General features: G+C 40.4%; 1 protein-coding gene across 1 annotated transcript; it reads left to right on the top strand.

Moving 5' to 3' along the window:
• The first annotated feature begins 794 nt into the window (after positions 1-794).
• tm7sf3 (transmembrane 7 superfamily member 3) lies at positions 795-13504 on the top strand. Its single transcript, XM_055153623.1, has 10 exons — positions 795-1070; positions 2255-2375; positions 4370-4538; positions 6280-6457; positions 7423-7509; positions 9322-9402; positions 9817-9969; positions 10129-10229; positions 10833-10995; positions 12388-13504. The coding sequence occupies exons 1-10, from the start codon at positions 875-877 to the stop codon at positions 12639-12641; spliced, it is 1503 nt and encodes a 500-aa protein (XP_055009598.1). The 5' UTR covers positions 795-874; the 3' UTR covers positions 12642-13504.
• The last annotated feature ends 481 nt before the right edge of the window (positions 13505-13985 follow it).

Here is a 13985-nt window from a genome sequence, read left to right as displayed (position 1 = left end):
ACTAAGGATATAAAATGTACAACCAAGACTAACCAACACTTTCATTTAAATTTCAATTTCACCTTCTTTTAAAATTGAAAGTACCCTGTTACAAGTGCTTGCATACCCCCAGGTCCGGAAACACCAGTGTAGGGTATGCTGCTATTCTAGTACCATGAAGTAGCTAAGTTATTGTTTTGCTGTCTGCAATTCAACAAGTCCTGTATTATTAGTTACGCTGTTATCTTTTGACAATTTCCTCTTTCAGCACAGACAGAAGCTCACACAAAAACCCCAGCGCATGAAATCACTGACCATAGGAACTAAAAAAAAAAGTCACATTACATGCTTAGAAATTCATTTAAAAAGTCCAATAGTAAATAAATGTGGTGTAGTTGTACAATGAATTTATATATTTGTTCATCCATTTGTAATAACGTGTGGGTTTAAAGTTGTGTAACCGCTGTAGCATAACATGGTAAACCAGGTCTAATGCAGTTTGGAGCTCTTTTTACCAGTGGTTTCAATACAATAAAACTGTTGTGCGATTGGCTAATGACATTTGGTAGTAACCCTCTGTACAACAAGCTATATTGTAAAGCATCACTGATAAGCTTCTGACAGACAGTTCAGAAAGAATCGTTTGGTATTACATATAAATCATTTGATACTTGTGTATATAGGCCCTCAATAAAGCTTAAATTATAGGTGTCTTCTAAAAGTTAGATATTTATTTTCTTCCTTGTTTGGGTATAAAGTCTTTCCTGTCCAGAATAGCTGTCACATATGATGACACATTTAAATCTAAACTATGAACATATATTTTTATAACACATTTTAAATGTTTTCTACTTGAAAGTGTCAATTGTTTGCATTATTTATTTAAGCTCTATTTATGGACTACCTAGAGTATTTCTTCATATGTCCCCCCCTCTGTCAGTTCCCAGGTGCAGGGGGGTCCCACTCGGCTGTAGACCCAGGGCTGGTGTCTTCTTTGGACCCGGGACAGAGCTCTGTGATCCTGTTTCTCTCCACGACCAATAGTGAACCAGTGTCTGGCACTGGCGTCATCCTGCCCTACTCCAGCTCTGGTATGCCATAGGATTTATCAGGTCTCAGATGGGTCTCAGATGGGTCTCAGATGGGTCTAAGATGGGTCTAAGATGGGTCTAAGATGGGTCTAAGATGGGTCTAAGATGGGTCTAAGATGGGTCTGAAAGAAGTCTAAACCACGTCTAAGATGGGTCTAAACCAGATTTAAATCAAGTCTAAGCCTGGACAAAGCCTGGACAAAGCCTGGACAAAGCCTGGACAAAGCCTGGACAAAGCCTGGACAAAGCCTGGACTAAACCTGGACTAAACCTGGACTAAACCTGGACTAAACCTGGACTAAACCTGGACTAAACCTGGACTAAACCTGGACTAAACCTGGACTAAACCGTGTCTTAAGATTTTAATTGAGGATACAGATAATTGTACTATTCTGGCACATACAGATGTATATACAAACTTATATAATACTGTAGATTTGAAGATAAAATATGACTCTTGATGAAATTGTTATTTTGTCTCTGCAGCCAAATTGTATGCTATATATTTTATGGTAGTCTGGTTAATAATATCATGTTTATTTATTAAATCAGATGTTCATAAGGTTTACTATTTTTCCCCATAAATCATAATGTTGTTAATTAATTTTAACATAATCCAGACTATTGATATAATAAAGGGGAAATGAGTTACTTGTTTCATCTTTGACAAGTTAAACTCTGTTAAAACTTCCACTTCTTCTGAGTTTTTGTCATGACGACAAAACAGGAAATCTCAGTCTTATCTTGAAATGTGGTGAAATGCACCAGTTTAGTGAAAGAAGTGACTTCAGACTGAAACTGAAAACAACACCCATCAACTGTTTAATCCTTAATATGACATAATTGACAGTTTCTAAATAGATTACCGTTGCTCTAATATGTGACCAGTGGCATGAAATCAAACTTTAGAAGAAATTATATCAATAAAGTATTAGTATTTGTGCTTTTCATGTTTGTACCATTTACTGCAGCACAAAAGCACAGAATTGACTTTATCACACGCTTATTTAATTAGATTTGTTTGTTGGCCTTCATGTTTTTGTGTCAAACCAGGACAAAGAGGGTGAGGCATCTTGGGTCACATTTTAAAAGAGTCTGTCTAAGTCTGAAATGGGATGGTCAGTTTGAATACAGCCAAAATATCAGATAAATTAAATAATGATTAATATGTTTCTGTGTTTTAGACCCTGTGCCTGGAGGATGTAACGCAGAGTTTAACCTGAACATCGACCCAAACATCTACATTCACTACAACCTCTATGAGACCACCATACGCTTCGCTCCGGCTAATTTAGGATCCATGAGGTGAGGAGGGACAAACTTAATTTATGTTTGGCTGCATCTGATTAGTTCTCATGCATCTAGACAGGTCTTATCAAATTATTAACTTCAACTATTTGTCATTTTATTTACTACTTACAACTTACAAAGGGCTAAATCAGAATTAATCCAAGACTGAACCAGGACATTTCTGGCACAAAAAGGACTAAAACAGGACAAAACAGATCTATACCTCCATCCATCCATCCATCCATTTTTGTCCGCTTATCCGGGGCCGGGTCGCGGGGGGAGCAGCCTAAGCAGGGACTCCCAGACTTCCTTCACCCCAGACACGTCCTCCAGCTCCTCCGGGGGGACCCCGAGGCGTTCCCAGGCCAGCCGAGAGACATAGTCCCTCCAGCGTGTCCTGGGTCTTCCCCGGGGCCTCCTCCCGGCGGGACATGCCCGGAACACCTCCCGAGGGAGGCGCCCAGGAGGCATCCGGAACAGATGCCCGAGCCACCTCAACTGGCTCCTCTCGACGTGGAGGAGCAGCGGCTCTACTCCGAGCCCCTCCCGTGTGACTGAGCTCCTCACCCTATCTCTAAGGGAGCGCCCAGCCACCCTACGGAGGAAACCCATTTCAAGCGCTTGTATCCGCGATCTCGTCCTTTCGGTCACTACCCAGAGCTCATGACCATAGGTGAGAGTAGGAACGAAGACTGACCGGTAAATCGAGAGCTTCGCCTTTCGACTCAGCTCCCTCTTCACCACAACGGTCCGATACAGCGACCGCATCACTGCCGAAGCTGCACCGATCCGCCTGTCAATCTCACGTTCCGTCCTTCCCTCACTCGTGAACAAGACCCCGAGATACTTGAACTCCTCCACTTGAGGCAAAGACTCCCCACCCACCCGGAGAGGGCAAGCCACCTTTTTCCGGTCGAGAACCATGGCCTCGGACTTGGAAGAGCTGATCTTCATCCCAGCCGCTTCACACTCGGCTGCAAACCGCCCCAGTGCACATTGCAGGTCCTGGTTCGATGAAGCCAACAGGACAACATCGTCCGCAAACAGCAGAGATGAAATCCTGTGGTCCCCAAACCGGACCCCCTCCGGCCCCTGACTGCGCCTAGAAATTCTGTCCATAAATACAATGAACAGAACCGGTGACAAAGGGCAGCCCTGGCGGAGTCCAACATGCACCGGGAACAGGTCTGACTTACTGCCGGCAATGCGAACACAGCTCCTGCTCCGGTCATACAGACCTACAGATCTATACCTATTCTATATTAATCAATATAAGGTACAGCTGTTTAATGTCATACTGTGGAACATTCCAGGCAGAGCAGTGACATATCAATAGAAACAAGTAGGTGACAGACCCCCAATCAAAATGTTACACAGTGCAGCTTTAAGGCCTGACTAGACCTGGGACCTCTTACACAAAAATCTATCTTGTTTATCCATAATAAAGGGGGGTCATCCATATGGGACTCATTCACCACGGAAAGACAGGAAATTAAAACAAAATAAAGAATGTTCTAGTGGCCTGAAAAGTTCTCGTGAGTCACTTCTGGAGAACTGCAAACACTGCTAAAATATTACATTAAAACATTTATAATAATTCTCAATAATCATCCTGTTTTGAGTAGGTGTAATTTTCCGACTGTTGTTTGTTTCTTCTTTTACTTATCTAGTTCATTTGAAATTGGAAACAATATTTTGACACTAACCAGAAACTGCTCAAATAAGAAATGTCACAACAAACTGACTTCAATTTTTAGACTAATCAGAACTATTCATATTCAGATTCATTTTCTACATTTTATTAATTGGAACTTCTTATATTTTCTTTTCTGGGTTTAGTTGAATACTAACTACAGTTGAATTTCCTTTGGGATCAATTAAGTATTTATCTCTCTCTGTGTGTCTCTCTCCCTCTCTCTACTTCTCTCTATCTGTCTCTATCTATCTCTACCCCTCTAATCTCTTTATTGAAGGGCTGTGTATACTATAATGTCTGTGTGTTTTCTCAGAGGTCAGGCTGCCCCGTCCTGCGATGCCTTTGGTCCATTCTCTCAATGGAGGTTGGAGTACGACGTGTTTCAGTTTTTCCTCCCTGAAAACGACCTCTCGGAGCAGAGTCTGTTCAGGGCCCTGGAGACTGTGGCTGATACTGTGGGCATGGTCACCAACGGCAACAAGGTCAATAACACCTTTACGTAATACCACAGAAATCATTTAGTCTGATAGGGCAGGGCAGTGATGCAATCAATGACTGTCCATATTTGTTACACACTGAGATTGATCTAAATATTCTCTGTTCTTTTTAATTAATTTTAAAAATGACACTATTTTTTACACTATTTTCTGATCTGTGTTATAATGTTGTTTTCTCATAACAAACTGTTAGCTGTTAACTTGAAAACCAGCACTACATGACATCAGCATTTTGCACCATGGAGACAAACTAATGATGCAAGGTTACTCAAACATGCATGATTGAAACAAACACAGCTCAACATATGTTTTTGTGGAAGTAACAGCATTCTAACATGGCTTAAAGCTCACAAGAGTCAGATCAGCATATATAGGACCTTTTAAACCTGTTTCATTGAAAAGGAGATACTTTTTGTCCCATAAGTTTTATTGACAGGGCAAAGTTCAGAAGAACTGAGTGAGAGAGTGGCAGACTGCTGGAGACAGTACTGTAAACTCACAACCATAATTCAGGCTAGTGTCCCTACAAATGCTCTACTGTAGGGCCATATGATAAAGCATTAAAATAAACAACAGATTTTTGCTTACTAAGGTTAATGATGGTCATCATAAAACCTTTAATCTTTGGCTGCGTTGTGAGAGAAAAGAATAGTGTTACATTAAAGAAAGCATATAAATATATAAATATAATATGGTTTCCTGTTCAAAACTGCAGAACTGTGTGTGAGACCTTTGACTGAGACACAAAGACATCAGCTGCAAAGCTTTTTTTTTTATTATGAAGATTTGTGGGTGGCAGTGAGGGGTGGATGAAAACAAAACTGTTATATATATTGTTCCCATGGCAGCGGAGTGCTTGGCTGCTTTTGTGGCTACCCGGCTCACACACTGAGCATTTTCAAAGTTCAAAGTTCAAAGTTAGCTTTTTTGTCATTTTCTTCACATGTACTAGACATACAAAGGAATTGAAATTACATTTCTCTCGATGCGTGTCTACTCCGATGCGTAGACAACAACTGGGAGAGTGAGAGGGCGCTACGTCTGTACGCATGGTAACCATGCAAGAGGCTATCTAAAGCACTAGCTATGGACATTTGAGATGCTACAAGTTTTTTTTTACATCATATGTGGCAGCAAATGTGGCAGAAGATCTTCCAGAGGAAACACTTTTACAAAGTGTTTCCTCTGGAAGCACTCTGGAAACAGAGTAAAAGTGAGGCATTTCCTGTTGTGTTCACCTGATTCACCCTGGACCCTGCTGTGATGCTGCAGGTCACAGATGAGGGACACTTTTGGCCCTTGCGCAGGATCTGCTGACTCTCCCTGACCTGTCCTCCTGTTAAACTGCGCTGAGACCTTTGACTGAGAAACAAAAGCGACTGAGACACAGTGTAAATGTTTTAACAACTCCAACAGTTTGCTGCAGCAAAACTTGAATTTTTCTTTGGATCAATAAAGTATCTCTCTCTCTCTCTATTGAACAATAAGTCTTGCAGGAATTATAGTGACAGCCTTAAATGCAAGAATTTGGTTCTGTATTGTCAACCAGACATGTATGAATCACTGAAAATACAACTATGAGCAAGCTAATAATGTGGAAAAACCATTACATAACATGGCTGACTCATGTGTCTCTTTGAGTAGTTTTTGCATATGTAGGTACTTATCTTCAAACAAAAACTTTATTTTTAAGTGTGTTTCTAAATTGTACCCCCTGTCCTCTCAGGTGCTGACCCTGTCCTCTGCAGACCCTACAGAAGCGGTCTTCAGCTCTATCCCAGGGCAGGGCGTGATCTACTCAGTGATCGTGAGGGACCCTGTGACAAACTCCTCTGCCTCCTACATCCCAGTGCACACCTACGCCTGCAGCTTCTCTTCCACCCTTGATGGCTGCTACACCCTCGGTTAGTAGTGATATTTATTTAGTGAGATCTTTGCCATTTTTAACCAACCCAGTAAAAATATTCCTTATTGATAATACTGATTATACACCATCCATCCATCCATCCAGCCATTTTCTTCCGCTTTATCCGGGGCTGGGTTGTGGGGTCAGCAGTCTAAGCAGTCTTCCAGACTTCCCTCTCCACACACACTTCCTCCAGCTCTTCTGGGGGGATCCCGAGGTGTTCCCAGGCCAGCCCAGAGACATAGTCCCTCCAGCATGTCTTGGGTCTTCCCCAGGGCCTCCTTCCAGTGGCACATGCCCAGAACACCTCCCGAGGGAGGCGTCCGAGCCACCTCAGCTGACTCCTCTCAACATGGAGGAGTAGCGGCTCTACTCCGAGCTCCTCCCGCATACTGAGCTCCTCATCCTATTTCTAAGGGAGCGCCCAGCCACCCTGCAGAGGAAACTTATTTTGACCGCTTGTATGCGCGATCTTGTCCTATAAGTCATTACCCAAAGCTCATGACCATAGGTGAGGGTAGGAATGAAGATTGACCGGTAAATCGAGAGCTTTGCCTTTCAACTCAGCTCCCTCTTCACCATAACGATTTGATACAGTGAATACATCACTGCAGATGCTTCACCGATCCACCTGTCAATCTCACGCTCCATCCTCCCCTCACTCGTGAACAAGACCCCGAGATACTTGAACTCCTCCACTTGAAGCAGGGAAATATTTACAATATTTAAATTCAGTTTATGTTTAATAATAGTGTAAAAGTTGATCCTCCATAAGAATTAAATAAATAAAAATTATATTGTTTGTATTTTTAAAATTTTGTATGCTTTTCCCAATATTCTTTGCAATATCGCAATGTGTTAAAATAACTATTTAGGTCACTGTATTTTACAATTATTATTAGGCAAGGAATAAACAAAAAAAAAAGATTTGTAGTCATATGTTTTTGTTTTTTCTCTTGACAGATAAAATTTCCACTAAAATCTTCTTCACAATCACTGGCTTGGCCGGTCTGCTCATTTGCTTCTTCGGACATCGCTTCTTTAAATGTGGTGAGTACAACTGTGTGCGAATATAATATCATACTTTAAACAAGAACACACAATACACCCCAAACCTATTCTTAATATGCACCAATATTCAGCACGAACTGTCTCATAATAGTGTCATACATCACACTTAAATGTCCTATAGTACACATAACATGGCTTAAACCTCAAGCGTCAGTTTTAATGTTGTTACCTCATTTAAAACTTACCTAGAGTTTTGTTTCAGGCACACACATTTGATCCTGATTTAATAATGTCTACATCTCCAAACGCTCAAAATGCTTCCACCTTGTGATGTCATGTAGTTGTAGTTCTCAAGTTAACAGCTCCTTTTACCTTTAGTTCAGTTCATTGTTCCAGGGCTGAAATTACCCACATGGTTCTAGTGAAGGTGTGGAGCACTTCCTGTATTACCACATGGATGAGACAGTATTTTCCGTGTGAGAGAACTGAGCCTAAATATTCAGGGTTTGTGAGTTAAACATTTGTGAATGAAACAAAACACAACTCCAGGTGTGTTTTTGGTGAGGAAACAACATTAAAACATAGATCAGAAAATAGCGTAATATGGGCCCTTTAATTTTCCATGATACATTTACCTCTCTTCAGCTCCATATAAGTCATACATCGCTATTAAACTGAATGAACTTTTCTCTCTGACGTTTATCTCCGACCATGTGGCTGTTTTCTTATCCTCATGTGGGGCTGTTTTGCATGTGATTTTAAACGTATTTGTTCCAAGTCAAGCTCATGACTGCAATAAGTGACACTGGATGAATCAGAAGTTGCCCAAACAAATGATCATGTTGTGGTTTAGTGGGAAAAAATAGGAAATATGTAAAATATATATATATATTCGTAGCAAGCAATTATAGCTAAGATTTTCACAAATGCTAAAACTAGAATCCAAAGTAGAGGCTTAGGTCCAGATGACTCCAAACAGTTGGTGCCATTTGCTGCGAATGCAAAATTGGATCATTCCTGGATAGTTTTTAATAATGATCCCCCCTTCACAGTCCTTGTTGTCTGACATATATCCTCAGAATGTCTTGTGTATGTCGATGAGCCGTAGGGGGGCTGAGTAGCTACCACTCTCACTTCCTTTCTGTGTGGAGGTTATGCAGTAAGAAAGCTTTCAGAAATACTTGTGTTATAAGAGGTTGCATGTTGCTTCCCGTGTCTGGAGTTGTCGACTGCTTTTATGTCTATTTGGCTCACACACTGAGCAGTTTTTGAAACTTTTTGTATTTTGAGCTCAGTTTTTTTAACACTATATAATGGGAAACTGCACTGAGACACATAAGGCGACTGAAAAAACAGTGTAAATTTTGTTGCAGCAAAACTTTCCCTCTCACTCTCTAACTCAAACTCTCACTCTCTCATGCACTCTCTCTTGCTAATTTTCTCTCTCACTCTCTTTCCCTCTCTCACTCTCCCTCCCTCTCTCTCTTTTCCTCTCTCGCACTCTTGCTTGCTCCCTCTCTCGCTCCCTCTTTCTCTCGCCCCCTCTCTCTCGCTCTCTTTCTCTCTCTCTCTTGCTCTCTCTGTCTTTCTCCCTCACTCTCACTCGCGCTCTCTCTCACTCTCTCTCTCTCTCTCTCTCTCACTCTCTCTCCCTCTTCTTCTCTCTTGCTCTCTCCTGCTTGCTCCCTCTCTCCATCGTTCTCTCTCTCGCTCTCTCACTCTCGCGCTCTGTCTTGCTCTCTTTCTTTCTCTCTTTCTCTCGCTCTCTCTCTCTCTCATGTTTGTTTATTTGTTCTTTATGATTTAATAATGGTTTTGTTGTTCTAAACTTATTTCATGTTTGTCTTTCAGAGCTGTTTTGTATGGGCTTCAGTTTCATTGCATTTTTCTTCTTTGTGCTGATCTCCCGGACGACTGAACTTGAATATGACGGTGAGTTTGAATATCTAATCTTAACTCAAACAAGCCAAGTTACCATTGTGTTTTTAATAGCATCTCTTGACACATACACCTGTATTATAACCAAATCTATTCATCAATGTGTTCTCCTTGTCTCACTCACCCTTTCCCTTTCTCCTCCATCTCTTTAATCTTTCTCTCACTCCCTCTCTTTCCTGACTCTCTTTCTCTCTCTCCTTCTTGTCCGCTCCCTTCGTTTTTCTCTTGCCCCATCTCTCCCTATTCTACCTCTACCTTGCTCTTCATCTCTCCTTTATTTCTCTCTCATTCTCCCTTTCCTCTTTACTCTCTCATCCCTTCACACAACCTTCTCGCTCCCCTCTGTCCCTCGCCATCTCTGTCTCCTCCATCTCTTTCTTCCCGTTCTTTTTTCCTCTCCTCCCTCAGTCCGGTTGGTGCTCTCGGCTCTGTTTGGCGTCGTGGGCGGGGTCATCCTGGTCATGAGCTGGTGGAGATTTGGTTCAGTCATGGCGTGTGTCGTCGTAGTTGGACTGATGTTGGGTTTCCTCATCGCGTCCACTGTCCTCTTTACTCCTCTGGGTGAGAAACTACTTTTGACAATGAACTAAATGTATGTATCTTTTATTTCAAGTTGTAGCTTTGAACTCCTCCTCTTAAGAACATTAAACAACAGAAATGAACTACATCTTAATCACTGGTCTTTTCTGAGTATAGTGGGTTTTTTTTGGTCTTTTGCAGGAGACTTGGACATCTTCAGACGGTCGGATGCTGTTTTCTGGGTCACATTTTCCTGCATTATGATAATTGTCCCTCTGTTCTTTGTACGGTGGCCCAGAGAGGTAATAGACTTTTGAAGTACCTCAATTGAGCCTGAGTTTTATGTTATTTGCTTTGACTCCCTCTAGTGGTCACCTGTCCAGTTCTACAAGTATTTAAAGGGACAGTCCAGAATAGGTATAGGACCTCTTTTCCTACTTAGCCAGAGTGTTGGAGATGTGTGGAGACACTTTTTTTTAAATATTCCATCCAGTCCTTATATTTGCAGAGGTCACTGGTGCTAGGCTAGGCTTTAAAAACACAGTGGACCTCATGACATCACAAGGTGTTTTCTGTCCGAACTAGCCTAAATATGCAGGATTTGTGCATGAAATGTGTGCGAATGAAACAAAACACAACTCTGGTTATGTTTTTTTGTGAGGAAATAACATCGTAATAAAGATCAGAAAACGGCGTAATATGGGGCTCTAATATCTATTCTGCTGATAATGTTTTTCAGCTCATATTTTTGCAATTTGTCAGAAATGTGCTAAAATATCTGTAAATGTCTTGGTTGAGGTTCAAGTTTCACAGAGTTAAATTATTGCCCACTCCTACTTAAAAGTATTTAAGTATAAAGTGTCTAAATTTGATGTTTTTTTCTTATTCTGTGTCTGTGTGCTCAGGGGAACATCGTGACCTGTGGCGTGGTGGGGGCTTATGCTGTGGTGTTGGCAGTGAATGCTTTTGTTTACACCAGTCTGTCCTACATCACCCTGAACATTCTCAAACGCCTCCTCAACTCCGACTTCAGCGGCGCCTTCACAGACGTGCCGTTCCAAAGCATAGGTGGGTTATAAACTGACAATGTCGTCCTCTTCTTCAAAAGAATCAAAATAAAGGTGTACTAAATGGTACGGGTGTAACGATATCTAAGGCTCATGATTAGGGATGTAACAATATCCAAATCTCTCTGCACAATATTTTCACGATACACTTCTCACGGTACGATATTTATTGAGATATTTTGTGGAGGCTGGAAAAAAAACTTAATATGCGATACGCTCTCAAAATGCCTTGAGAAGACTTAACCCAAAGAACTAAGACTTAAAAGTGCTTATTATAAACTGTTATTTCTACATGTAGTCTACACTGAAATGGAGCAAAGGATCATGGTCTATGTAGTTCCTTCTGTCTTTTTTTAACTATTGCTGCACCATAACTCTTAATTTAAGCAAAGAGATTTGTGATTCGATATATTGTGATTGTCCACGATATTATTGCGAGAATTTTGACGATACAGTATCACGATATTTCGGTTTTTGTTACATCCCTACTAAATGGACATAGCTTACCCGCTAGCCACTGCATTTCAAATAGGGAGTGGGGCGCTTCCAGCTCCTTCTGACCCTGGCTCCATTAGCAGTGTTGGGAAGGTTACTTTTAAAATGTATTCCCCTACAGATTACAGATTACATACCCCAAAATGTAGTTTGTAACGGAATCCATTAAATTACTTAAAGTGAGTAACGTAATCTGAATACTTTAGATTACTTGATTTGCTGTAGAGAAGCAAAGACTCGGACATCTTCACATAAGATGTTTTGTCTGCTAAAAGACTATTTTTAAAAACGGTCTTTACTTAACCAAATTAGAAATAGTATTGATAGAAGACGAGGAGACACAGTCCGCACGGCATGGTTTAGTCCTGTTAAATCCTGTTTGAGACATAGTTTAGACTTGGTATAGTCCTGGTTTAGTCCTGGTTTAGTCCTGGTTTAGACCTGGTTTAGACGTAGTTTAGACCTGGTTCAGTTCTGGTTTAGACCTGGTTTAGATCTGGTTTTAGACCTGGTTTTAGACCTGATTTAGTGTCCAGCAATGAGTGGAATTACCGAAAAAAATAAAAAAATAAAAAAATTAAAAAAATAAATAGAAGGGATATAGCCCAAAATGTGAAAACAGGAAAATACCTCTGTGTAATCCATTTATTTCAACCAAGTAACTCTAATCTAATTACCACTTAAACAGTAACTGTAACCGAATACAGTTACTCATAATTTGTACTCTGATTACGTAACTCTGGTACATGTAATCTGTTACTCCCCACTGGACACTGGAAAATTGTCACCCCTCTCTCTGTACCTGCTGCAGTGAGCCTCGTCATTTTGGTCTTAAAATTATCATATTAATCAGCTCTACATGACCCTGGTGTCTTTATTTTGCTATTTTGTCCTCCAGACTACAGCTTGCTCTCTGTATGGTTGGTCCTTGGTGCCTCTGGAATCACCCTGCAGTTGTTGAGGGAGAGAGAGCGCCCCTTTTTCCCTCCAAGTCCTTATTTAATGTGGCTCCAGGAACGAGAGCGGCGGAAAACCAACGTCCTGGACCCCAGTCACCACTGTCCCCCTCTCCCCAACCGCTTCTTCTCCCGCGTGAAGCAGCTGACGCAGAGGAGCGAGTCGGCCGGAGAGCACACGCCTCTGCTGCTCTAAGTACTGGATGCAGGTTTAAGCAGGTGGAACATTTAAGTTGGCAAGAGGAACTGGCCCAAAGGCAAACAGGTATTGTTCATTGCCTTTTTGTGGTTTCTCTTGGACCTTTGATTCAGTACAAATTTTTTCCCCACCAAAAAAAATAGGAAATAATTAAGTTTGGCAAGATTCTTCTATGGCTTCATATGTCAAAATGGTTCTAAATCTTTTATATTTTTGTAGAGAACAGGCACCGCAATTAAGTTACCAGTATTATCAAGGCATTCCTGTGTTAAAAAGAAATAAAATAAATGTTTCCAAATTATGCTACTTGAAAGGGCTAAAAAAGTATCATCTTACAATTTTAATTTAAATGTAACTATGCCTGTTTCCTATTGTCATTCATTTACACCTTTGTACAACACAATTGGGATTGTCCATTATTTTCTAAAATGTAGTGACACTGGATTTTAGACCGCTCCTGACTGCTTCTTCAAATGTGCAACTTACCATTGTTATCCTGATGGAAATATAATATTTTTTATCTTTAAATTTACCTTATTTGAGCAGTTTTCTTTGTGGGTTTTTTCTCAGATCTTCCACATTATCAATAAACCACACTGGGGCCTTTATTGTATTTTGCACACTGGACCTCTGAAGTTGAAATGTTGCTTTAGATGGGACATTTTCAGCTTGAATTTCAAAACGAATGCTCTTGGCTCCATCTGCTGTTCTTTCAGGGTAAAATAAGAGTTTATAATGTTTATAGGTTTATAATGTAATGTCCAATAGATTCCACATATGGATATTTAGAGTATGTTAAAATGAATTGTTAATGTTATTTAACTTCTTTTGAAATGTAATAAATTCTGTAAACATTTGAATTTCGTGTATCATTTTTGACACATTTTTATGTTATGATTCAGTAACTACAAAAAAAGAAATATTAAGCATTTAACTGGACCTGACCTTCAAATCACTTTTTCATAACAATGTTGCTTTTTTGGGGGGGGATTTGGTGCAAAATTACATAAGTCTGATATAGATGCATCAATGAATTACATTAGGGCAACTATAGATACTGCTTAATGAGTTTTCACTGAGTTAGAAAGCTGAGTAGAATCTTTAAGCGTTCCATATTGTTTCAAGATGGAAAATGTTTGAGGTTATTTTTATGTAAAACCAATATAAACTGGGTTATGCTTTTCTATGACAGGAGAATGCACATTTCCCATTGCTACTAGGTATTGTAAAATAGAAAATGTTCACGAATAATCATAACAAACATAGGGGTACACGACATTGGTTCGGACATACTAGTAAGGCTAGTAGGTCTTCCATATCTGCTAATGTATTTGAATCAAG

The sequence above is a fragment of the Boleophthalmus pectinirostris genome, unplaced genomic scaffold (genome assembly GCF_026225935.1).
Source record: "Boleophthalmus pectinirostris isolate CB_2022bp ecotype Guang Dong unplaced genomic scaffold, ASM2622593v1 HiC_scaffold_18, whole genome shotgun sequence".
NCBI classification, from domain to species: domain Eukaryota; kingdom Metazoa; phylum Chordata; class Actinopteri; order Gobiiformes; family Gobiidae; genus Boleophthalmus; species Boleophthalmus pectinirostris.
This window is presented reverse-complemented; position numbering and strand designations above follow the sequence as displayed.

Bases quoted from the DNA above. Each gene is read 5' to 3' on its own strand.
- tm7sf3 (XM_055153623.1), top strand. From the start codon at position 875: ATGGACTACCTAGAGTATTTCTTCATATGTCCCCCCCTCTGTCAGTTC. The intron at 4,539-6,279 runs GTCAATAACACC...CTGTCCTCTCAG, and splicing joins TGGTCACCAACGGCAACAAG to GTGCTGACCCTGTCCTCTGC. The intron at 10,996-12,387 runs GTGGGTTATAAA...TTTGTCCTCCAG, and splicing joins CGTGCCGTTCCAAAGCATAG to ACTACAGCTTGCTCTCTGTA.